The sequence below is a fragment of the Polypterus senegalus genome, chromosome 4 (genome assembly GCF_016835505.1).
Source record: "Polypterus senegalus isolate Bchr_013 chromosome 4, ASM1683550v1, whole genome shotgun sequence".
Lineage (NCBI taxonomy): Eukaryota > Metazoa > Chordata > Cladistia > Polypteriformes > Polypteridae > Polypterus > Polypterus senegalus.
This window is the reverse complement of record NC_053157.1, coordinates 22,187,467-22,214,879: the sequence shown is the minus strand read 5'-3', so window position 1 is coordinate 22,214,879 and position 27,413 is coordinate 22,187,467. Positions and strand designations below refer to the sequence as shown.

General features: G+C 39.7%; 1 protein-coding gene across 4 annotated transcripts in view; it reads right to left on the bottom strand.

Annotated features, from left to right (window-relative positions):
- LOC120527179 (complement C1q tumor necrosis factor-related protein 3-like) overlaps window positions 1–27,413 on the bottom strand; it is a 67,924-nt gene that overhangs the window by 30,206 nt on the left and 10,305 nt on the right. For all 4 annotated transcript variants that reach the window (XM_039750331.1, XM_039750332.1, XM_039750333.1 and 1 more), the window contains exon 3: window positions 22,075–22,229. In XM_039750331.1, the coding sequence (XP_039606265.1) occupies window positions 22,075–22,229 (155 nt within the window). The remainder of the gene's footprint in view (window positions 1–22,074; window positions 22,230–27,413) is intronic.

Here is a 27,413-nt window from a genome sequence, read left to right as displayed (position 1 = left end):
TAACAATAATACAGTATATAAAATGATCTCGGGCGGATATAATTACGCCGGGCTGGATGTGGCCCGCGACCCTTGAGTTTGACACATATGGACTAAATAGAACTTGAAAGATATATTTTTTCAAATGTGATCGCGCAATTCAGATAGAGTTGACGCCAAGACTACAGCCTGCATGCCTCAATAAGTCATCCTCCCCTCGCTCTTACTTTTTTACCATTCATCTAATGAATACACTGAGTATGGCTTTACCAAAACAATCATTGATGGCGAATAAAGTATCCATTATTCGAGTATGTAGATCGGGTTATATATATATATATATATACATATATACCAGCGCAGCAGGAGCGTAGTGTGTTAAAAAGCTAGAAAAGAAAAGGGAACATTTTAAAAATAACGTAACATGACTGTCAATATACAGTATTTGTTTTGTGAGTGTTACTGAGTGTTGCTGTCATCAATGATTTGATTATCATTATTTCTTTCAATCAGGTTCGTATTTGTAGGATGTGTTGTGTTCAAGTTACATTCCGTGTTTGTCAATCATTGTAAAGATGACAGGTTTCATTCATCGATTCGTTTCTTACTGCATCAATAAACAGCTCGTCTTCTTCTTTATCTGAGACCTGACACACTGCATGCACGGGTTTTTTTACACTGTCTTCCTTTAGCGGGACATTGACTTTTTCCAACGTGTGCTTTGTTTTCGCAGTAGTTGGATTTATGAATATGCTTGTATGTATGAGACGCTTCATATTTTTGCTGCCTTTTCAATTGTGTAATTCGGTTTTGTTCAGCTCTTTGGAACTGTTGCTTTTTGTCTGTGCACTGCGTCAGTTCACGTGAGCCACTCGGTGTACATGCATCGAAGGTTCCCAGCTGTGCTGGTGCCATCTCGTGCTATGTCCATGGCTGTATTTAATGTTACCTTAGTCCTGGCACTTAAAACTTTCTCTCGCAGTTTCGCTGAGTTTGTGTCAAACACCACCCTGACCATCTCATCTTCCTCTCCATAAGCACAGTCCTTCACCCGTGAATATTTACCCGTGGCAGTTTGCTATTGGATTGCCGCTGACGGACGGCCTTATATGGGCAGGCACTAAATTACAAACGCCAGCGCAGCCTGTCTATGAACTTAATTTAAAGTGTAGGTTTACATCGTGCTTTGTTTCAGTAGCAGAACTCATGAATATGGTTGTATATGTCACTCGCTCGCTTCTTATTGTTTCGCTGCCTTCTCAATTATATAATGCATGTTTTCTTCAGCGCTTTTTGGAGGTCTTCCTGGTTTTCTATGTACTGCGTGATTACGTGGGAGGCGTGATGATGTCACACGAAACTCCGCCCCCACGGCGTTGAAGCTCATCTCCATTACAGTAAATGGAAAAACAGCTTCCAGTTATGACCATTACGCGTAGAATTTCGATATAAAACCTGCCCAACTTTTGTAAGGAAGCTGTAAGGAATGAACCTGCCAAATTTCAGCCTTCCACCCCACGGGAAGTTGGAGAATTAGTGATGAGTCAGTGAGTGAGTGAGTGAGTGAGTGAGTGAGTGAGTGAGGGCTTTGCCTTTTATTAGTATATATATATATATATATATATATATATATATATATATATTTTTTTTGTTATTTACTTTAATTTTTGAAGCCAAGGCACATTTGACACAGTGTAGGCTGAAGCCAGCTATCAGTGTAGGCATTCAGTGGGCCTTATCTCGGCAGGCTAGAAGGGAATCTGGCCTGCTTTTTGGTTCTACTTTGGAGGCCTCACACCACTTAGTCAACTATGTGTGCTGCAATCCCAACAGCATAGATGCCAATTCTTCTATGCAGTTATAAGCATATTAGCATTCATTATTACTGATAATGACAGAAACTAAGAGGAATTTAATTATTTTATTTTGTTCTACCTTCCACCTGAATTTGGGGTCAAGTCATGTTGGACCATGGCAGAGTCTCCGTTGCTTCTTGTGTCAAAATGCAGGGAATGTGCCTTTGATATCTGGTTTTGATATGAGCTAATAAAATACAAGCTGAAAGAATATGATGGTGGCATTACAATTTATTATTAGGGCACATTTTATAATGACCGTTATTGTTCAATAGTCTTTTGTAAACCTTACTTTACCACACGACTGAGCAAAAGAAGAGCTTTCTTGAAATCAGAATGCTGCTAACTCACAAACTAATGGTACCTGCAGCTGGAGTGGAGTTTCCTTATGAATCTCATTCACCATTCAAAGTGTTCTTGTCACTGGGATGATGAAGTATACATTTATTGTACTCCTTGCTATCACTGGCTCTGAAAAATGTATGTTACAATGGTTTTTAATTATCTAGTTCAGCGAACCAAACTGAATCATGACTAATGCAAGCCTACTTTTAGATCAGTATATTACACCTATACAATTAAAAAAATTGATCACATCCAGTTACAAACTTTCACATGCAAAGAGACATTCAATGAATTTAGGGGCATTTCACAATTCAAAGAGTATAAAAAAACTATTTTTTAAATATCACACTTCGGAAACAAAGCATGATTACTTACAGAAGTAAATCCTTCAACGTTGTGAAATGAATAAAATCAAAACCCTGAGGCTTCACAAAAAGCATTCTAGTGTGTTTGTACAACAAGTCAGCAGGCACTCCAGGCATCACCTTGTTGCACACCTAACTGCCAACCATAAGAAACTCACACAATTACAGAACGGCTTGTCTTGCTTAGTGAAATAAATGAAGTTCCGGACGAGTTAGCCGGCAGAAAACTAAAACGTCTTCCTCTCTGCGCTCTCTTCACTTACCTTTGATTGTGAGAATTAGAGAATCCCACGTTACCCTTTAAAAAGGCAAATGGGCAATAAATTGTATTCAGTATTGAAAAATGGAGAGTTGAGTTATTTTTGGACAAGTGCTGTGCGTATTTAATCTGTTATACATGCTATGATTAAATGTTGAATATGTACAGTGGTGTGCAAAGTACTCAGTCCCTCTGAAAGTCATTATAATTTTCTGCAGCCATTCAATATTTTTAATGTGAACTCTTACGTTATACCAGTACATTTCCAAAGTCAAAGTAAACCATTTTCTGTGGATATTTAACTGAAGAAGCAAAACTCAAAAGCCAATGTTTGCATACGTATTTAAACCCCTGTGCTTGGAAGCTCCAGGTTTACATAAATGACAAATGAATCCCAAATGACACAAACGTGACAGTCATAATTAAACATAATTAGGTCCTACTTGTGAGTCCTTTGTATCTCACCGGATATAAAAAGCCCCTTTTCTAAGGGCTATCATCTTTGTTGGATAATGACTGCAACAATCAAGATTAAGGAACGTTCTGCTGATATGTCATTGAAATACACAAGACAGAAATGGCTGCAAAAATATCAGAGTTTGAATGTCCTGTTAAGCATTGTTGGATCGATGATCAGAAAGTGGAAGGTTCATCACAGCTCCCAGACTCTTACTAGAACATGCCGTCCTTCTAAACTGGGGGTCTCCAACACGTCGCTCACAAGATACTGGTAGCTTGCAACCCCTTTCCAAGTAGCTCGCCAAAGGGTTAATTAATCCTATATAAATTTGAAAACTTGATTATTCAAATTAGGGGTGATCGAGCTTTCCAAAAAATCATATCATAAACCTTAACACAAAATCACGATCCACAATCTGAATTGCAATCTATGTTTTCAATCAATCAATCAATCAACATTTATTTATATAGCACATTTTCATACAAAAAAATTTAGCTCAAAGTGCTTTACAAAATGAAGAATAGAAAAATAGAAGACACAATAAAAAATAAACATAAGTCAACATTAACTAACATAGAATAAGTAAGGTCCGATGGCCTTTTTCACCACGACAGACTGATGCAGAGCCCGCATCACTGCGGATGCTGCACCGATCTGCCTGTCGATCTCACTCTCCATTCTTCCCTCACTCGTAAAAAAGATCCCGAGGTACTTGAACTCCTCCAATTGGGGCAGGATCTCACTCCCAACCCTGAGAGGGCACTCCACCCTTTTTCGGCTGAGGACCATGGTCTCAGATTTGGAGGTGCTGATTCCCATCCCAGTCACTTCACACTCAGCTGCAAAGCAATCCAGAGTGAGCTGAAGATCACGGCCTGATGAAGCAAACAGGACAACATCATCTGCAAAAAGCAGTGACCCAATCCTGAGTCCACCAAACCGGACCCCCTCAACAACCTGGCAGCGCCTAGAAATTCTGTCCATAAACAGAATCGGCAACAAAGGGCAGCCCTGGCGGAGTCTAACTCTCACTGGAAAAGCGCTCGACTTACTGCCGGCAATGCAGACCAAGCTCTGACACCGGTTGTACAGAGACCGAACAGTTCTTACCAGGGGGTCTGGTACCCCATACTCCTGGAGCAACTCCCACAGGATTCCCCGTGGGACACGGTCGAATGCTTTTTCCAAGTCCACAAAACACATATAGACTGGTTGGGCAAACTCCCATGCACTCTCCAGGACCCTGCTAAGGGTATAGAGCTGGTCCACTGTTCCACAACCAGGACGAAAACCACACTGTTCCTCCTGAATCCGAGGTTCAACTATCTGATGGACCCTCCTCTCCAGAACCCCCGAATAGACTTTTCCAGGGAGGCTGAGGAGTGTGATCCCTCTGTAGTTGGAACACACCCTCCGGTCTCCCTTCTATTAATGTAATGTATTGAACTAACTTTATGTAACCTTTGATATTGTATAAGCTATGTGCGTACGAAGAATGAGGAAGTATTGTGTAATCTGCTGAAGTTGCACACACCCTGTGAGAGTTAGGATAAGAAATTTCTGCAACTGGTCTTGTGTGTGTGTGGTGCTGACAAGGGCGTATTGCTTAAGACTGTGAGTGTGCTGATAACTGTTTTATCTGTAAGAAACACTGTGCGCTTCTGCACGTACCAATCCAGGGTGTGACCACAAGCTTTATCAATCTATGTGTGACCTCAAAATGAACTGCCATATTTCCTCTTTTTGTTTAATAAACAAGCTGGTTATAAAAAGAGGGAAACTCCCTGCTGACGGGAGGCTGCCTGTAGCTAACTGAGCTGACAGCTGCTGCGGCCTCCTGCTCACCAAGAATAAAGAAATTGCTTTTTACTTTACATTGGTGTCCGTTCCCTGTTCTTCCTGGTTTTCAGCGACCACAGCTGAAACTGGAGTGAAAGTGCAGGGGTCCACAATTTCAAGGGTTCTCCATACAACATGCCTCAACAGGATGGAAGCAAGAAAGAAGCCATTCCTTAAGGAGGTTTACATAAAAGCATATATGGCATTTGTTAAAAAGACCCAGTTGAGCTGTGGGAGAAGGTTTTATGGTCAGATGAGACCAAAACAGAACTTTTTGGCCAAACTTCAAAGAGGTAGGTGTGGAGTAAAACTAATACTGCCCATGTCTCAAGAAACACCATACCTACAGTGTTTTTAATGTGCTGGGACTTGGGATCTTGTCAGAGTTGAAGTGACAATGGATGGACACAAATACGCACAATACTGCAGGAGAACTTATTCCAGTCTGCTGTGAATTTATGTTTAGGGAGAAGATTCATCTTTCACCATGGCAATGACCCTAAACATAAGGCCAAAGCGACACTGGAATGGTTCTGAAACAGAAAAGTGAATGTTTTGGAATGGCCAAGTTAAATCGCTGATCTTAACCCTATTGAGAATCTGTGGCAGTATTTAAAAACTGCTGTCCAGAGGTGCCACCCCGCCTACTAAGAGGATCTCTATCAACTCTGCCAAGAAGAATGATGAAGAGTCACTCCTGAACAATCTGCAAGAAACTGGGGCACATCTACACACCCAAAAGAATGAAGGATGTTATTGCAGCAAAAGGGTTCTCGACATATGAATGTTTAGGGCTTAAATTCTTGGGCAAACACTAAGTCAAGTCAAGTTAAGTTGGGGAGCATGCACTGGTACAGTGCATTGCCGCACCCACTACACCTTGAAACAACCCAGGATCCTGGTTGGCAACCCCCCGAGGCAGACATGCGGTCTAGTCTAACCCTTCAGAAATGACCCTCTATCTGCCAGAGCCAGGTGTTACGTGGGCGACCCCTTGGCCTGGTCCAGCCACTTGGGTCCCTAACAATGAGGATCTTATGAGCTAGATCACCCACAAGGAAGCGCGCCACATGGCCGTAGTACCGTAACTAACGCTCCCTCACAATGCAGGTAATGTGCCTCATTCAGGATGCCATGAGCAACTGCTCATTCGACACAAAATCAAACCAACAGTACCCAAGGATTTTCCAGAGAGACACAGTACCAAAGGAGTCCAGTCTTTGTCTCAGGTCACTGGATAGCATCCATGTCTCACAACCATATAGCAAGACAGGAGGCACTAGGACTCTAAAGATTTGGACCTTCGTCCTTTCGCAAAGATATCAGGAGCGTCACAGACCCCATTCCAGCGACCTCATGACCCCCCCATGCTCTCCCAATCCATCTACTGACTTCATACGAAGAGTCACCAGAGACATGAATGTCACTGCCAAGGTAAGTAAACCTCTCGATAAGGTCGACACACTCTCAGCAGACAGACACACTGCTGATGGCTGTGGCCAACAGGGCATTAAAGGCCTGGATCTTGGTTTTTATTCAGAACACTCGTAAGCCCAGACACTCAGACTCCTCACTCAGTCTCTCAAGCGCCCCAATCAGAGCCTCCATTAGTAGTAATATGTCAGGTGGGTTCTGTCAAAATTTAATCCAATTTGATTGATGAGATTAAGCCCTGCCCCTTTTTAATTGATGACCGGAAGTCCCGCCCCCACAACCACCTGTTGTTTTGTTGACCTTTGATGACCTTTCCGGAAGTCCCCTCCCCCAACACCTGTTCAGCCACCTGTTCGTTCCTACTTTCTGTCAAGGGTAATTGATGGATGCCCCCGCCCCCCTGCTTGGCCACCTGCCCTGAACCATCTCGGTAGGGCAAGTCCAGTTATGCCCAAGGGCTGCTAGGCCCCACCCCCTGCCCCCCTTGAACCCATCACCCCCAACCACTTCCCAGCCCCCCTCTTCCTAAGACAAGTTCAGGCATGTTCCTATCCATACCCGGACTGAAGGGCCTGCCTAAGCCTCACCGATAGACAGCACCTGATGTCTGGCCCCTCCACTTCCTGGGACATTTTTCCGAGGACATACACACACACATGCTCCGGCCGGACCGATCTAACTTGTCGCCGTTACTGCCAATATTGCTTTGGGTAAGAATCCTTGTACCTCTGTAACTATTATTTTTAAAATATCTAAACTTTATCATTTGTATTTCTACGCGTATGTGCAGGCAAGGTCATGTAGTTCGAAGCACACAGAAAGGATCTCTCTCTCTCTCTCGCTGCTCACACTGAGCCCGGAGCGTAGCTAGAGTCGTCAGTGCAGGCCATATGCTCGGAGCTGTGTGTAAGTTCCCCCATCCCCTAACCCAGGCACAGAAGAGCGCGATTGTCTTAACACAACTGCCAAAACCCCTCCTCCCCAGCCCGCGTGTTTCTCAACAGCTGGGCGTAATTCTTCCATTCCCAAGACGCATGGGTCTTAAAAAGTTAAAGGCTTTCATGATGACGTGTAAAACACAAGATAAATAGCTCGATATAAACCCTTTAAAAATCACACAGTTAAATAAGAAGCAGCAGAACCCTTTTAAATCACGTTTGAGATGTCTAAATGCTATATTAATGAATATATTTATAAATTGTATTAAAATCAATCTAAATCCTCCCCTCATGAAGAAATCCGTTTAGTTTTTTCTAAAACTTTGACTGCCTTAATCAGATCGGATATCTCGGGCTAGAGAAAGGAAATTTTAAAATACTCTTTGTCAAACACCGCTTTTGCAAAACACAACGCACCCTAGAGCTAAGGTAATGGGTGTTGGGGAATCGGGGGCAATTCAGCCATTTATGGCCCTTAACCTCGTGGCCGAGCAAACTTTGGGAAAGGTGAAAAAGGTCTTACGGAGATGTGTACAGCTGTTTAAAGCAATCTACGGGTTACAATGGATTCTATTAAACAAATTCTGGACCTTTCTTCGTCAATCCAAAGGTGTGGAATTAAACACCGGGACATTACACGGATGTCCGGTTAAAATGATGGGTAAGCATCTGTTATTACAGATTACCGGGCACATTCCAAAACATCCAGCTCTTTCGGGTAAATAAGTAAGTGTTCAGACCAGTCCATTACTCAGCAGGCCGTTAATACTGAAACAGGACTCGGAATCTTGTCGGGAAGATCAAGGATCACGGTATGGCATATTTTTGATAATTATATGTGCCAAACGAGTATGTTTAGAAAACGGATGGATGAACCCTCATAGTTTATCCTTAATATGAATAATTTCTAAATTTAATCTCAAGTGCGTGCGTGCGCGCACTCGTGTGTAGGCACATGAGCGCGTGCATGTGTGCGTATAATATAAGATGCAGCATTTATATCCATCTATCAGCGTGTACGACGATTAATGTACAAATTCATAGGACTGAAGCAAACAATATTAGGTTTTTCATACCGAAACGGGCATTACAATCAAGTAGTTTTTGTCTCGGCGTCTGAAAATTCAAACAGAACCTCTTCTCTGAGAATATTCAGGCATGGTTTAAAAGCGCAGGCCGGTTGTGTATCAGCTTTGGCGTAGTAAGAGGTCGGTATTCTGAACTACGTACAGAAGGGTCCCGTTTGTGAAATGCGTACTCTTTCGAATCGGCTTACTGTAGAGGGGAATCTCTGCCCAGGGGTCTGCATGTTTTTAAAAGTCTGGGATATCAAAACATTTTAACTTTATAAACTCTCATTTGTTACAACCGGTTGGAGACAGCCTCCAATGATGAACGGGATCCAGGAGCATATATCGAAGCGAATGCTTAATAGACATAAGGCAACTGTGTTTTCATTCATTTCGCTAAATGAAAAGTAATTATTTTAATACGGAATAGTAGCCCCCCAAAGGCCGGGTGATTTTAGACGTGTGAGTAATATAATTAAGTTATTTTTAAAAGTAACCCCCACTGCACAAGACAGACAGATTCCACGTGTGTTTTAGGATTTGCTGTGGTGGTGATGATTTTAACTTTTTCCTTAGCTCATTTCTACAACATAGGAGAAATTTGACAAAGGAAAACTCTGTAAATACACTTGTGCATTTAAACGGAGATTTAAGAAAGCAGGTTTCTACCTTAGACAGATTACTCACCTTATCCCAGTTTTGTTCATGCATGTAAAAGCACTCACTGTTGTTACACTAGCACAAAATTGATATTTTCTGTCTACTCAAAAAACTAAAATTATTTCTATTAACACAGGTGATAACTGGAAAACATTTCACTATTTTTAATTAAAAAGTTAAAAACAGAAAAGCCCAATTATGATTTTTGTTTTGTCATGCTAGGGTGACACTTTTGCCCTTTATACTCTCTTATGTAGACCTTAACACATATTCTTACCAAAATAGTTCATCACTTCCCAATTCCTGTAACTTCAGGTAATTAGACAGAGCTCCATAACTGGCATGAGAAAAGTATTATAGGTCAAATACACAGTGCCATAAAACAAAAGCACTGAACGCCACACAACCTGGTATTGCTAGATGTATTTTGTTACCTGGAAAAAACGAAACATTTTCAGTAGCCACATAAAATGACCAGTTGCTTTAACATGAAAATAAAGCATCTTTAGAAAATAAAGCATCTAAAAGCATCTTTGTAAAGGTCCAATTTTAAAACATAAGAAAAATCCTTGTTTCCAAAAGAGTTCTGCCCATTTTTCCAACAGTTTTCTTGACTGATCTTTAGAATCATCATAGCCTTTCTGATTACATCCACCCAAACATAGCATATAGCTTTAATTTCTGTACTCCTTTTAAATGATAATAGCCAGTATAAAGCCCCTAAAGGAACTGGGTAGGAACTGGAGACATCTGATATCTTCTATCATATCTTTTTTGTGAACAGAGTTTTCATAAGTTTTAATCGCGCCCCCTAACGTTTTTTTGAAAGTAGCCCACTAATACCAATATGTCCTTTTTTAAAATTAATGATATACCATAGATGCATATTTTATTATAACTACTTAACTTTTATCTAACTCAATATTTATTTTTCTAGTATCAGAATGTAGTTTAAGTTATTTTGTTTTGGGTTCAATAGATGTATTTTTCATATTTTTGATTCTTTTCTTTTTTTCACATCTTTGCGCCCCTTTTTTGTTACTTTCCCCTGGCCATCCCACAGTTTGAGAACTACGGTTGTAGGAGATTATTTGTAAAACACTCTGTGGCACTTCAAGCTAAATTAGATTTCCTTGGTTATTCAGTCGTCCATCGGTGTTCCATTTTGTTATAAATTGTATTTAGTCTCTCTCTATTTACTAAACATTTTATGTTGAATAGAAAACAGTTATCTTGTTCAGGTTTTAATTTAAAACCGCATTTTCATCAACAGGCTCTTTGGTACTCAGGATGCTTTGTATAATACAAAGTTTTAGAAATTTCTGTTAATGCTTGGTAACAGCCTTCCATTTACATCAGTTATGAGCCCCTGAAAATAAGAATGGTTATAGTAGGTTATAGGAGCCTGTACACTACAGGGCTGATGATTAGGCTTATGCTGGACACGTTAGGCAAATCAGGATGGAAAATTTTTAGTGAATAGTTACATAATATTATATGTGTTAGCACAAGGATTAAAATTTTACTAAAACTTTGTGGTTTATTCTTTCTTTTAGGTAGTCCAGGTGACATAGGACAGCTATCATTGAAAACTGCTTTTCCATCTGTTTCTGAAAAAGCACCCTTTGTTTTAGCAGCATTCAGGGTGAAGGGGATGTAAGTTTAAACTGTGATTCCAAGAGTCAACAAGTGTCTGCAATCTTCTTGAATACGAGTCAAAGGACCAGGGTTTGTGCCAGGATCATAGTCAGGAGCAGAGTTAAGCTAGACATTATTATTCCAAAATGTAACATTGACTCGACCATATCACAAATATAAGACAGTAAAAACTAAAGTTTACAAATACTAAGTCACAGAGGAGATGAAAAAACATATTAAGACCGGATCAACAAGGGATCACCCCAAGTTCACAGCACACTACAACAGAACCTACGTGTTCTGAGGTATATTATCAGCTAAACTGTCATCTATGTAGGCAGTTCCACGGTTTGCAACGAGTTGGGTAAAACATTATTTAACATCTGCTAGTATGAGGCTAATTGACATGAGCCGGTTATTGTTATGAACCTTATCTGGAACTAAAAGTCAGGTTTGTGTTCCTCCTGATTCAGGAAGAACATTAAATATTGGAGTTTAGAATATGAACTAGACTGGTAGTCTTGATGGTAAAGGACTTTGTGCCAAAATAAATAAAAGTTAATTATGAAGTAAATAATTACATGAAAAAGTGGAGTTATAAAGGAGTTATTACAATTTGAAAAACTGCTGTGATGTATAAAAACATTGATAGGTGACAAAACCAGCGAAAAGAAACCTTTGAAATAAATAATAAGCTTTTTGACATGCAGTCTGGAATAGTCTGAATATGTCTTAAAGTTCATTTTTTAATAAAACTTAAAAAGGCAAATTAAAAATATTAAATAGCAAACCTGAATAAAACACAGAAGTATCATTTAATGATATCAATTAGTGTTAAGTATTATCAAGCACCGGGATCTATTTATAAGGATTATTTAATTTAGTTGTAAACAAAATGATTGGTTGCATTTTGCTTTGAAATTAACAATAGTTTGATAGAGCTTTAAGAATTAGAATGCAAGACAAACCTATACACTTAATAACAAATGTTGCTGATTCAATAGGAGTATCTCGGATCTCTGTTTTATTTTAACCTTTTGACAGGGAAGTATACCACTGTATATTGAAAATGAACAGCGCCAACATGCTAACTAAATAGATATGATATTTTAGAATATGGACCTGTGCGCTAACCCCATGATTCTGACAAACTAAAGGGTCTTTGCTTAATTGTCAAACATCCTGCGTGTACTCTGGATCTTGTAATGGAGAGTGCAAAAGATTCTATAATCTTTATTCTTTAAAGGTCAATATGACGGAGATCTAGCGCCTGTGTCCACAGTGTTAACCAAACATAGGACATGATGTTCAAAATTCAACTAGGGATTTTCAGAAGAGATAGGACAAGTGCGGCGTGTGTTCTGTATTCTCTTTTCTGTATTAACTATTCACAATGACCATACTCCCGAGACCTTAGGGTTTTTTATGCAGAAGTACATTTCACAGACCCTAATAAGAGACATCCATCAAAATGCTCTTGACACAAAGGAGGCCCAATCTGCCTACATAGATGACAGTTTAGCTGATAATATACCGCAGAACACGTAGGTTATGTTGTAGTGTGCTGTGAACTTGGGGTGATCCCTTGTTGATCCGGTCTTAATATGTTTTTTCATCTCCTCTGTGACTTAGTATTTGTACATTTTAGTTTTTACTGTCTTATATTTGTGATATGGTCGAGTCAATGTTACATTTTGGATTATAATGTCTAGCTTAACTCTGCCCTTGACTGTGATCCTTGGAAAAACCCTGGTCCTTTGACTCGTATTCAAGAAGACAGCAGACACTTGTTGACTCTTGGAATCACAGTTTAAACTTACGTCCCCTTCACCCTGAACGCTGCTAAAACAAAGGGTGCTTTTTCACAAACAGAGGGGAAAAGCAGTTTTCAATGATAGCTGTCCTATATCACCTTGACTACCTAAAAGAAAGAATAAACCACAAAGTTTTAGTAAAATTGTAATCCTTGTGCTAACACATATAATATTATGTAACTATTCACTAAAAATTTTCCATCCTGATTTGCCTAACGTGTCCAGCATAAGCCTAATCATCAGCCCTGTAGTGTACAGGACCTATAACCTACTATAACCATTCTTATTTTCAGGGGCTCATAACTGATGTAAATGGAAGGCTCTTACCAAGCATTAACAGAAATTTCTAAAACCTTGTATTATACAAAGCATCCTGAGTACCAAAGAGCCTGTTGATAAAAATGTGGTTTTAAATTAAAACCTGAACAAGATAACTGTTTTCTATTCAACATAAAATGTTTAGTAAATAGAGAGAGACTAAATACAATTTATAACAAAAATGGAACACCGATGGACGACTGAATAACCAAGGAAATCTAATTTAGCTTGAAGTGCCACAGAGTGTTTTACAAATAATCTCCTACAACCGTAGTTCTCAAACTGTGGGGATGGCCCCCCAGGGGGAACGAAGTAACAAAAAGGGGGCACAAAGATGTGAAAAAAAGAAAAGAATCAAAAATATGAAAAATACATCTATTGAACCCAAAACAAAATAACTTAAACTACATTCTGATACTAGAAAAATAAATATTGAGTTAGATAAAAGTTAAGTAGTTATAATAAAATATGCATCTATGGTATATCATTAATTTTAAAAAAAGGACATATCGGTATTAGTGGGATGCTTTCAAAAAAACATTAGGGGGCGCAATTAAAACTTATGAAAACTCTGTTCACAAAAAAAAGATATGACAGAAGATCTCAGATGTCTCCAGTTCCTACCCAGTTCCTTTAGGGGCTTTATACTGGCTATTATCATTTAAAAGGAGTACAGAAATTAAAGCTATATGCTATGTTTGGGTGGATGTAATCAGAAAGGCCCTGATGATTCCAAAGATCAGTCAAGAAAACTGTTGGAAAAATGGGCAGAACTCTTTTGGAAACAAGGATTTTTCTTATGTTTTAAAGTTGGACCTTTACAAAGATGCTTTTAGATGCTTTATTTTCTAAAGATGCTTTATTTTCATGTTAAAGCAACCGGTCATTTTATGTGGCTACTGAAAATGTTTCGTTTTTTCCAGGTAACAAAATACATCTAGCAATACCAGGTTGTGTGGCGTTCAGTGCTTTTGTTTCATGGCACTGTGTATTTGACCTATAATACTTTTCTCATGCCAGTTATGGAGCTCTGTCTAATTACCTGAAGTTACAGGAATTGGGAAGTGATGAACTATTTTGGTAAGAATATGTGTTAAGGTCTTCATAAGAGAGAGTATAAAGGGCAAAAGTGTCACCCTAGCATGACAAAACAAAAATCATAATTGGGCTTTTCTGTTTTTAACTTTTTAATTAAAAATAGTGAAATGTTTTCCAGTTATCACCTGTGTTAATAGAAATAATTTTAGTTTTTTGAGTAGACAGAAAATATCAATTTTGTGCTAGTGTAACAACAGTGAGTGCTTTTACATGCATGAACAAAACTGGGATAAGGTGAGTAATCTGTCTGAGGTAGAAACCTGCTTTCTTAAATCTCCGTTTAAATGCACGAGTGTATTTACAGAGTTTTCCTTTGTCAAATTGCTCCTATGTTATAGAAATGAGCTAAGGAAAAAGTTAAAAATCATCACTGACCACCACAGCAAATCCTAAAACACACGTGGAATCTGTCTGTCTTGTGCAGTGGGGGTTACTTTTAAAAATAACTTCATTATATTACTCACACGTCTAAAATCACCCGGCTTTTGGGGGGCTACTATTCTGTATTAAAATAATTACTTTTCATTTAGCGAAATGAATGAAAACACAGTTGCCTTATGTCAATTAAGCATTCGCTTCGATATATGCTCCTGGATCCCGTTCATCATTGGAGGCTGTCTCCAACCGGTTGTAACAAATGAGAGTTTATAAAGTTAAAATGTTTCGATATCCCAGACTTTTAAAAACATGCAGACCCCGGGGCAGAGATTCCCCTGCTACAGTAATTCCGATTCGAAAGAGTACGCATTTCACAAACGAGACCCTTCTGTACGTAGTTCAGAATACCGACCTCTTACTACGCCAAAGCTGATACACAACCGGCCTGCGCTTTTAAACCATGACTAAATATTCTTAGAGAAGAGGCTCTGTTTGAATTTTCAGACGCCGAGACAAAAACTACTTGATTGTAATGCCCGTTTCGGTATGAAAAACCTAATATTGTTTGCTTCAGTCCTATGAATTTGTACATTAATCGTCGTACACGCTGATAGATGGATATAAATGCTGCATCTTATATTATACGTACACATGCACGCGCTCATGCGCCTACACACGAGTGCGCGCACGCACGCACTTGAGATTAAATTTAGAAATTATTCATATTAAGGATAAACTATGAGGGTTCATCCATCCGTTTTCTAAAAAATACTTGTTTGGCGCATATAATAATCAAAAATATGCCATACCGTGATCCTTGATGTTTCCGACGAGATTCGGTGTCCTCTTTCAGTATTAACGGCCTGCTGAGTAATGGACCGGTCTGAACACTTATTTATATACCCGAAAGAGCTGGATGTTTTGGAATGTGTCGCCTGTGATCTGTAATATCAGATATTTTCCCCATCATTTTAACCGGACAGCCGTGTAATGGCCGTTGTCCGGTGTTTAAAAACAACAACTTTGGATGGGCGATGAAAAGTCCAGAATTTGTTTAATAGATTCCGTTGTAACCCGTAGATTTGTTTAAACAGCTGTACACATCTCCGTAAGACCTTTTTCACCTTTCCCAAAGTTTCCTCGGCCACGAGGTCATAAACAGCTGAATTGCCCCCGATTCCCCAACACCCATTACCTTAGCTCTAGACGGCCGGAGGTGGTGTTGAGGGTGCGTTGTGCTTTGCAAAAAGCGGTGTCGACAAAGAGTATTTTAAAATTTCCTTTCTCTAGCCCGAGATATCCGATCTGATTAAGGCAGTCAAAGTTTTAGAAAAATCTAAATGGATTTCTTCATGAGGGGAGGATTAAAATGGATAGAACAAGGGATGGTTTTAGATTGATTTTAATACAATTTATAAATATATTCATTAATATAGCATTTAGACATCTCAAACATGATTTAAAAGGGTTCTGCTGCTTCTTATTTAACTGTGTGATTTTTAAAGGGCTTATATCGAGCTATTTATCTCGTGTTTTACACGTCATCATGAAAGCCTTTAACTTTTTAAGACCCATGCGTCTTGGGAATGGAAGAATTACGCCCAGCTGTTGACACACATGCAGGCTGGGGAGGAGGGGTTTTGGCAGTTGTGTTAAGACAATCGCGCGCTTCTCTGCCTGGGTTAGGAGATGGGGGAACTTACACACAGCTCCGAGCATATGGCCTGCACTGACGGCTCTAGCTACGCTCCGGGATCAGTGTGAACAGCGAGAGAGAGAGAGAGAGATCCTTTCTGTGTGCTTCGAACTACATGACCTTGCCTGCACATACGCCTAGAAATACAAATGATAAAGTTTAGATATTTTAAAAATAATAGTTACAGAGGTACAAGGATTCTATCGGTGAGGCTTAGGCAGGCCCTTCAGTCCGGGTGTGGATAGAAACATGCCTGAACTTGTCCAGGGTCCGGCTGCAACATGCCTGAACTTGTCTTAGGAAGAGGGGGGCTGGGAAGTGGTTGGGGTGATGGGTTCAAGGGGGGGCGGCGGGGCCTAGCAGCCCTTGGGCATGTCTGGACTTGCCCTACCGAGATGGTTCAGGGCAGGTGGCCAAGCATGGGGGTTCAAGGGGTGGGGGCATCCATCAATTACCCTTGACAGAAAGTAGGAACGAACAGGTGGTTAGGGGCGGGGGCAAGAAGTGGGCAAACAGGTGGCTGAACAGGTGGTTGGGGGAGGGGGCTTCCGGAAAGGTCATCAAAGGTCAACAAAACAACAGGTGGTTGTAGGGGCGGGACTTCCGGGCATTAATTAAAAAGGGGCGGGGCTTAATCTCATCAATCAAATTGGATTAAATTTTGACAGACCCCACCTGACATATTACTACTTCCATTGACTCCGCGAAGAAAACAGCATCATCAGCAAAGTCAAGATCTGTGAATCTTTCTTCACCAACAGATGCTCCACAGCCGCTGGACCTCACGACCTTCCCCAACACCCAATCCATACAAGCTATGAACAGAGTATGAGCAGAACACAGCCCTGACGAACCCCAGAATCAACTTTGAACTTTTATTCTTCAGTTAAATATCTACAGAAAGTGGTTTATTTTGACTTTGGAATTGTGTTGTTAGAGAGTTCCCATTAAGAAAACTGAATGGATAAATATGTGCATAAATCTTTTGGTCATGCAGAAAATAATGATTACTTTCAAAGGGATTGAATACTTTTTCACACCACAGTATTACTGCTGTTTGTTAATGTGTGCCTTTCAGGGGAAAATAATGACTAGTTTTATATTACAAATATTGGTAATCATTGAACAAAAATAGATACATCTCAGTCTCAGGTCCAAAAAGGCTGAGAACCACTGCTTTGTGGTTCCCAGAAATGTCTCACTCACACTTCATCAGATACGAGTTCAGGGACATTTCTGACCAGAGATAAAAGCTGATATTACTTTGAAAAGGACATCCAATCTCCTCAGTATATTGTAGCACAGTCAATAAGTTCCTAAAAAGTAGGAGAAGTGACCAGATAGTGGAAGACCTCCACCAAATCAAGACTCCTACTTGGGGCTTGACATTCATTTTGGAAAGTTTGTGAGGGATTTGTCACAATTTGTCACTGTGTTCATGTTGTATAGAGTATTTGTTTTGTTATTTAACTAAGGGGCTTCGCCCCCTGCTCGCTTTGCTCGCCAACTACCAAAAACCACCCTCCGCCTGCGCTACATGCCATTGTGAAGAGGGGGGCTGAACACACCCCAAGGAGACGCCGTCGCTCCTCCAAAACCCCTCTTAAATGGTGATATAATGGGATACAAACACAGTTGTTTTTTTTACCTCCTCTTTGCTTGATCAGCTGCTGGCTTGCTGCTGTTGCCGTGCCGCGTGATCATTTCATGCAGCTCTTCAAATGTTTAAAAGCCTGTACAGCAGCTGTCCTTTTGTCTCACTGCCTTGTCTCTCTTCTCCCCCAGACATCCTCAAAAACTATTCGATCTCTTTTTGCTGTTCCATTATTTCACCGAGTAATATTTTCCATTTTTTTGCGCTAATGTGATCTTTACTATCATTTTTATTTGACTTTACAATTTTCCAACTTCCATTATCTCTAACCTGCTCTGCATGTGTATCGCACCAACGTTTTTGAATTCTTTACGACGTTCTACTTTGTCTTTTTCTGGCCCCAAATTTTTTAAGAAAAGAGAGCACAGGAAGTGTGTCTGCCAAAAGCATTCCAACAACTAAGAGGTTAGATGACGGGACTTGCTTCCAAAGGTTGTAAGTATGACGTGACTTGACTGTTTCGTGGGACGTGAAAGTGTCTCTCTGTCTCTCTTCAACAGATCACGCCTCGTTGCAGGAAAAAAAGTCTCATCTTGTCCCAAGATTTTTTTTGCATAATAGAGAGATGTGCGCCATTCAGTTGATTGATGCAGATTTGCACTTTGCGGTGTGTTGAGTGTTGTTATGCATTTTCATGGGTCTTGGAAATTGTGGTATTAATAATTGGATTGGGAGTTTGATAAAAAAGCGACTTTTGAGAAAGCATGAACAAGAGGAGTATGAAGAAGCCCGGAGGAAATGCGATAGTACAGACAGTGTAGACGGCTGGAGGAAAATCATCAAGACGATTTGGACTCCTGGAGAATTGTTTTCGGAGCTGACCGGGTGTTAGAACTGGCGCTGAAGTTTTTTTGGAAGGACGTAACCACCATCAATCAATTAAAAGTCTTTGAAACCGGGGACCGGGCTACTGATACTGACAAAGCAGTTCCCCACTTTGGATCAAATAATTGATGCCCGTACTTTGTTTAGATCTTTTGTTTTTCAACTGAATGACAGAGGGCATAAAAATGTGTCTGGAATTTGATTCTTCTCTCTAGTTGACTGGCACTCTTTGCCTGCTAAATGAGTGATTGGAGACTGGGGGGACATGGAGTTTTATTTAGGGACTGTATGGGGAGTATTTTAATGGTTTTAATATTTCTAAATAAATTTGATTGTTAAAGGGCATGATACGTCTGCACTGTGGATCATTGTGTCTGATTGTGGTTCCCAAAGGATCAATAAGAAAGGAGGCACTAGAGGTAAGAAAATAAAACATTGCAAATTATAAAATAGAAAGATAGCCTCTTGGTTTTTGGGTTATCCCAGTGCCCACAATCCATTGGGTGGCATAGCTTTATTATTTTGCACATTTTGAGCATACATTTGGATGACTTGACATGTACATTACAAGATAAGAGTGTATATTTTTGATATTTGTTACCTTGGTCCTCATAGATGTCCATTCTATCAGCAAGATTGTGATCTCTGTTTTCAATGAAAACAAGAGAATAAACCATATTCTCCACTATCGCTACAAACCACACTGGGTAGTTTGAAAGCCACGGGAACAAACAGCTCCCCAAACCCAGAGACAGACAGGTATAGAGACACACAAGTGCAAAATAACACTTAGCTTATTTCTCGTGGGGAAGCTCTATTTCCTGCTCCCCACGTCAGAGCGTAGTATACAGTTAGCAAGCACAACACTACTGCTCAGTACCTTTCTTTCTTTCTTTCTTTCTCCTCTGCCGCCTCCACACCCAGAATGCTTTGTCCTCCACCTCCCGACTCCGGCTCTCTGAACGGAGTGAGTCGGCCTCTTTTATGGTGCACCAGGAAGTGCTCCAGGTGCTCTCCGATTGTCTTCTGGCAGCACTTCCAGGTGTGGCAGAAGTGCTGCATTTCAGGGCTCTGGAACTTTCCAGGTGCCCCCTGGCAGTGGCCACAGACCCCAGCAGGGTAGAGCTTCTAAGCTCCAAACCCGTGGCCTCGATGTAATCCAGGGGATTTGCCCTCTTGTGTCTAGGGGAAGGTATTGCCGTGAACATGTCCTCTCCCCGAGTCCTTCCATATTGTTTGTTCTTCTCTGCTTTAAGCCCATCTGGGTGTCCACCAAACACAGCTGCAAATGGGTTAGGACTGATTGTGACATCAAGATGGGTAAGTGACATGTAAAAAAATATATTTTTTGGGTGGAGTATTCTTTAAAGATGACAACCAGACGCTATGAAGTCAGACAATTTGTTTCATATCAATTTGCACAGCTGATGGGCATTTTAGCAGGATAACTTTGGTGTGAACATTACAAATGTCCAGAGTGACCATGAACCAAACCTGTCTGGTTGTCACCTTATTTTGGTGACCAGTAGTAATGACTTTTGGAAAGAAAATTAATCATTTGCACACCTTGCCATGCCATCCTACCATCTTGGCATTCATATAAATTAAATAATTAATTCTGCACGTATCTAATTTGTGTCACTGAGTGTCTATGTATCGATTGGTTCACCAATGAATAGCTTCTTCTTCCTTCTCTTCATCTTTTCCCACTTCTATATGGGGTTGATGTGCTTGACCAACCTTCTCAACTTGGTCCTGCTGCACCTCCTCGCCAGTCAGAACCTTTTTTCCTTCAGATCTCCCACTTTGGCCCCCCTCACCTTCTCTTCCCCTGTACTTCCATACCCATCCCTCTTTTGCCCACATATTCATTGTCTTTCCTCATCACGTCTCCATGCCTCCTCAATCTGCTTTCCTGTATTTTCTTAGATATCTCTCCCACTTTTTAGTACCTTTGATTGTCTCATTTCCTATTCTGTTTCTTTAATGTAATTCCACACATCCATCTCAACATTCTCATCTCTAACGTCTTCTCCTGCACTTTCTTTATTGTCCATGTCTCAGCTCCAAACATCACTGTTGGTCTTAAAAACCTGACCTTTAACTCTTCATCGCACAATACTCCCGATACCTTCTTCCAGTTGTTCATCCACAAGGCACTCTATGGGTTATCTCTGCTTCTAATTTTCCATCTTGAGTCAAATATTTCATCTTACCATTCTTTACAATAGCTATCCTTACAGGCTAACTTCTGAATCCTGATCATCATAAACCTCATATATTCTGTCTTCTTCCTATTTATCTTCTATCTTCTAAGTCCTGTGATATCCTCCAGAAAGCCGCACCAGCAGGTTTCCATCTAATGACTTTATTTTTCCATCACACAGCTTCACATACCAAACAAAGCCCAACCATCAGGAAGTCCCTCAGTGCATCCTGAAAAACAATAACTAAAGACCCCCCAAATAATAAAGAGAAAATATACTGTAGATAATGATCTGTTATTAGACCTCCACTTGATTGCCCCTTTACAGTCCTCCTTAAAATACTACAGACCTTTGTCATTCTTCCAAATTCCTCTACACTTCCACTTATCTGGTACTACACAACACAATGACATCAGCAAAAAGCACGGGGGACTTAGGGGATTGGCCTTTTATTCCATGACTCCATAACCAGATCAAAGAGTTAAGGATTTATAGAAATTCTAAATGGATTATTTCAATGTATTGGTAATCCTTAAATTACCTTGGAAATTTTCAGAATGAAAAACAAATCTCAAAGTAAAATACCTGGTTAAAGCTCTCTAGGGTCAAAGTGGGCCACAATTGCAACCTCTTTAACTAAGTCATATGATTAATAGACAGATGAATAGATGAAGTAAAAACAAAAATAAATTATAATGACTTGAAATTACATTCTGAACATCACCTTGTAGAGACATTAGATTTACGACAACCTTTCTTTGTGATGTACTGTATATTTAAATTTATTTATCTCAATGCATTTTAATTGGGTTTATAACAAAAGTAGATGGCCCAGCATGGACTTTACTGTTGAATGTCCAGAAGGTGGTGGTTGTCTAGTTGCTGGAGGTCCCCAGGATTGTGACAGTGTGTCACTTTATGTTATATTTAATAAGATCATCTTACACTTTTTTTCCTCCAGAGATACTGCTAACTAAAGTTTTGTTTTCCTCCCCTCTGTTGTCAACTGGTCATAGTTTAATCTTAATGTTAATGGTCAGATATTGTAAGGTTCCATTTATGTTAATAGTTTGGAACTGCTTCTTCTTCATGTGTGTTTAAACAAATGTTTGTCTTTATGTGTGTTTATTATATAATTAATAATTTCCAACATTTGCATTTTTATCTATCTGTAAACTTGAAGCTGCACTCAGTGAAGAGAACAGTACAAAAATAAACTCAAATGATTTAGAAATTTGCACCTGAAGCTCAGAAGGAACTCCATGAGAGCCTTTTTCTCCTTTTTGTCCATGGGGTCCACGCTCTCCACGAGGTCCCAGTTCTCCCCGATCTCCTTTTTCACCTTTTTCACCTTCACGGCCAGGTGTGCCATTGTTTCCATTGTTTCCGTGATTTCCTGAAACAGTGAGTGAGACATTTTAAGGAGGAATGTGAGCACTTTGTTTGCTGTTGATATAGACAGGTTCTTGAAATGCATCTTTCCGTAAGACAAATTATAAATCACAGTTTGGTTACTATTTCAGTTTGAGTGCCTTTTAACATTACTTTTATTACAGACTACTGAAACTGTATAGTATAGCGCAATGTCCACACTACTGCATTTTTGTTTAAAAACACAAACATTTGTCTCCATTTTAGCATTAGGTTCACATCAATTCCAGAACCGCACGTTTCTGAAAATGTTGGCTTAGAGTTGCAGTGTCGATGGATGAAAACGGTGAGTTTTCAAAGCACATACTCTAATCGTCCTCAGATTGGTTCACATCTATTACCTGGCCTTTCCCTGATTGGATACTGTTCATTACAACGTCACATTTCCTGATTGGTCACCCTTCACGGAAGAAAAACATATTCCAACACAGCGGACACAGAGGAGTTGCTTTCCATGTCAATTGTGTTGTTGCTTACCTGTATGCATCTAAATTACGTGTTGTACAGTATGAATGGTTCATACATCCAAAAAAGGCATATCATTTACCAGGCTCTACAGTTTTGTAATCCCTTCACCAGCACTTTACCATTTCTTTAAGGAGGGCACATCTGCTTACTGTTTCCGCCGATGCACAGTGTAAGCGAACAGCTACATCATATACATTGTTGTTTTAGCGTGGAAAAAGATAGTTTCATAAAGGATGTGAAAACATCATTTTTAAAAATGAAAACATAGTAGTATGGATGTAGCCTAAGACAAGATATATGTATTTAAGGCAAATAACTGTATTATCAAGTGTGTCAGTTTTCAGCTGGTAGGTTTACATATCGTTGTGGATTTCTTAGCACCGCTGTTAAGCAAAGGTAAGTCAGATGTTTTCAAGTGCGAGACATCTTTACATGGCTTTGCATTCTAGTTCAACACAACTTTAAAACTCATCTACAAAATGAGAGTACTCTTCCCAGTGTATTATGTATATATTTTTTATTAATGTCAACATAATCAATCACTTCAAATATTTAATCACTTGTACTTGAAACCTCAATTTAATTCATTTTTACACTACATAATCCTCTTTATAATGGATGTGTGCATCACAAGGGCAAACAAAATCAATAAACTGAGTTGTTTTCCTAGAACAGAATATTAAATTAGAGATTGTAATCTCCAAAAAGCAAATTTTTAATATGTGAGAGTAAACCACATTATGTGACGGACGCACACACACAAACAGAAATAACGGGCAATCAAACCACATTCAGACCTTAAACCATGACCCAAGCACTCTAAGATCAATAGTATAATTAAATTTAATTGAAATGGATAGTATGATTAAGCTTCTGAATTATATTACGCTATTTAGCAAGTTGTCAAGATCCAAGGATTGACACATTAAAAGAATAACAAAGCCTAAAGAAAACTGTATATGTGAAAAAGAAATAACACCTTAAAGGATAAGTTTGGTATTTTTCAAGTCAAAGTTATTTCTTCACAAACACCTCTCTCTATATATAATCCAGTGTCTGTCTCTCTGTTTGTATGTCTGTTCTCTTTTCACAAGAGAACTACTTAATGGATTAAGATCGGGCATTTTTCTATAATTTCATTGAACATTCCGGTTGATTTTGCTACTTCTACCATTACACTAAGTATTATAGTTTGGTCGTAGCATTGATTTATTTGTGCGAATCCAAGAGAAAGGCTGCAGGCCAGGGGTCGAAGGAGGCAGGACCTCAGGAGTAGGAAGCCGGGCAGGGCCATCCTCACTCACGCACCACCCGCCGTTCGAGTCGCTCTACCTCTCATCACGTGTTGGAGCGTACCTTGCCTCTGCTAAGCTAGCGATCCCTGTTTGTTCAGAAGTCATTATCATCTAGCATTGGTTAAAGAGTAACGATGATGTTTTTGAGAGACAGATCACAGCTACTTGTTTTAGAGGGTACCTTCTTATTGGCAGAAATACCATGGGCATGTGCTCTTCTCCCCACGTGGGAGACGCTCTTCCGTCAGAGCTGAACACGATCAGATACAGTGGCAACATTTCACGTTGGAGAATAGAGATACCTTGCCAACTTTTTACATTTTTGACAAAGAGATCACAGCTAGATTATTGCCACTGATAGCAAAACCAAATGTATTGTATATCAACAGCCCCTCGGATATGAAAGCTATCAATATAAATTCTTCTAAATGATTACATTTTTTTAATTGACTTTTAAAGTTTCTGCTGTTTCACTACTAGCTGTGGAGCCACAGGGGACCGCTACTTGTGTATAAGAATGTGCTGTGGAAATTTGTGTTGTAAAGTTAAGATTTTTCAGTACTTTTATTTAAATATCTTGCCCACATTGGTGCTTTATAATGGAGGTTACAGGGCATGGAGAGCCACCAGAAGATAAAAGCTTAAAAACACTGAATGTGCTCTTTTTCAAGCCAAGAAAGTCAATGAGCATCAATTCATTGTCTTGAGATTACGCACACATTATAAAATAGCTTACAAATGTCATTTTCAAACAAAAAACACTAATATTATAAGATTCTGCCATTTTATTATTGATTCGCTACCCAAAGCACTTTGACAAAAGCACAGGGGATGCCACGTCAATCACCACCAATGTGTAGCACCCACCTGGATGATGTGACGGTAGCCATTATTGCATCAGTGCACTCACCACACTTGAGCTATTAGGTGATGAAGGGGTGAGAGAGATAGCCAATGAGAAACAAGGGATAATTAGGAAGCCAGGATGGGCAATTTAGCCAGGACATTGGGATACACCCTACTCGTTTCATAAGATGCCCAGGGATCTTTAATGACCACAGAGAGTCAGGACCTCAGTTTTACATCTCATCCAAAACATGGCTCCATATTTACAGCACAGTGTCACCATCACTGCACTGCATTTTAAAAGAAGACCAGCTGTGCGCTTTGTCTTATTCCACAATAACCTTTCGCCGTGCTGGAGCATGGTTTCCTCTAAATAACTCTAAACTCTTCTTGTCTCTTGTCTCGTATTGTGTTGCTTTACTTTTCTATTTATGTGAGAACCCCTCTCACAAAGTCACTGCTATAACAAAAGCAAATAGAAAAAGCATTCTTACCTTAAGAAAAATAGTACTAAGAATATGCAATACAATTATTATTTCCACTTGTCTTTTTCTGTCAGAAACATGCATCAGAAACATGGAACACATGTTTTCTTGTATCAAAACTTTTGCCACTTCAAAATGAATGTGTTCAATAAGTTTTTAGGCTTTTATTTTATGGCAATGTTTCATTCCCCACAGCCTCCATTATAAAGTGCCAATGCAAGTAAGATATTTTTTGATTTTATCGAAAATGCTTTAGGACAAAATTTCTAACAAATGCATATATAACATGTTTGTGAAGAAATAACTTTGACTTGAAAAATACCAAACTTATCCTTTATTACTATAAACATCATTTAAAGATAACACAAATGCCTAATAAATACAAAGTATTCATGGAGCAGTTTAACACACTGTAAAAGAAAACAGAACATTTTCAAGCTTGCTTAATCCACTATAGTGTTGTGGGGGACTGCAGCCTACACTGATAGCAGTGGTCACAAATTAGAAACAGCCATGGATAGGGCAGCAGGTCATCAAAGGACTCGTCACACCCACACTCTCAATGGGCCAGTTTGGAATTGCCAATTAACCGGAGACACGTGACTTTTGAAATGTGAATGGACACAGGGAGGAGATGAAGACTTCAGAAGGGCCACAATCGAATGTTGTGACAGATGCCCTGGGACCTTGTCCACCGGGATGCCAGAAGAAGGGAAGGACCGGGAAAAGGGCAGTATCTTCTCTGGACCACAAGGGGGCGAACTCCCTGGATTACATGGGGACCACAGAGCTTGGGAGCTTAACCCTATGGAGGGACGCAGCACTTCAGCCACATCAGGAAGTGCTGCCAGAAGAGAAGCTGAACTCGCATGCAGCACTCCCACCATGCCCGGAAGTGCTGCCGGATGTTAATTCGGGAGAACCTGGAGCACTTCCGGGTGCTGTATAAAAGAGGCTGCCTCACTCCCCTCAACAGCCGGAGTCAGGTGGAAGTGGACAGAGCTTGGAAGAGAGGAGTTCAGGTGACAGAAAAAGAGAAGTAAAGAAGTCTGAAGGACTCATTGATGGTAATTGGTGCACTGTATTTGTGTGTGGTGCAATAAACATGTGTGTTAAGGACAATCTGTGTCTGCCTGTTTGTGTCCGGGTTCGAATATTTCCACAATGTGTAATTAAAATGTGGAATAATAGATCTTTGAGGAGGCTGAGCTAACCACGGTGACACCCAAAACAAAACATTCCATCCATCTCCTAAAAACCTGCATATTCAGTATTCAGACAACAAGAAAGGTGCAGCCTGACCCACCATTGAGGTGTCTAAATGATAGCAGGCACCTAAAACTCTGTTTATAAGTGTATCCTTGGTTTATCTAATAACTTCAATTACATCCAAACTACTGAGAAGATCCATAAATACAAGCATTATTTTCAAGATGTCTGAGTAAAGTTTTGCTGCAAGAGGTGTTGGGTTAATAGTTCAAGGAAACCCATCTTTAATTGTCCCTCATAATGGTTGGCCATAATTATTTTGTGAGGTCAAACCGAACAAATGTCTACATACAGCAAAAGGTAAATCCTACTCTGACAGGATAATTCCAGAAAGCTACAGGTGCACCAAATCTAAGCCTTCAAAATTCTGAAAGGCATCAACAAAAAGTGAATCTCCAGAGTTATTTCAATTAAATAGTGAATTATCTATTTTACAGTACTGGTGAAAATGCATTTTAGTGCATTTTAGATGGATTTGAGGAAGCACTTTTTCATAAATTTCCATTGGAATCTGAAACAAACTGCCAAGTAATGCACTTGAAGCAGAATACTTGACGGTTTTTCTAAATTGTCCGGATGGAATAATGGATAAACATTTTTCTTAGCTAATCATACCACCTTGATGGATTGAATGGTCTCCAGCCTCTTGGCCAGATTAATCAGGTTCTACTTATGTTCTTATGCTATGATGTTTTGCAGCAGATTCATAAAACATTCAAACCCCTTAACCTTCTGCACTCTTTATTGTGATGTACATTTCATTTTAAATGGATGAAGTTGCCATTT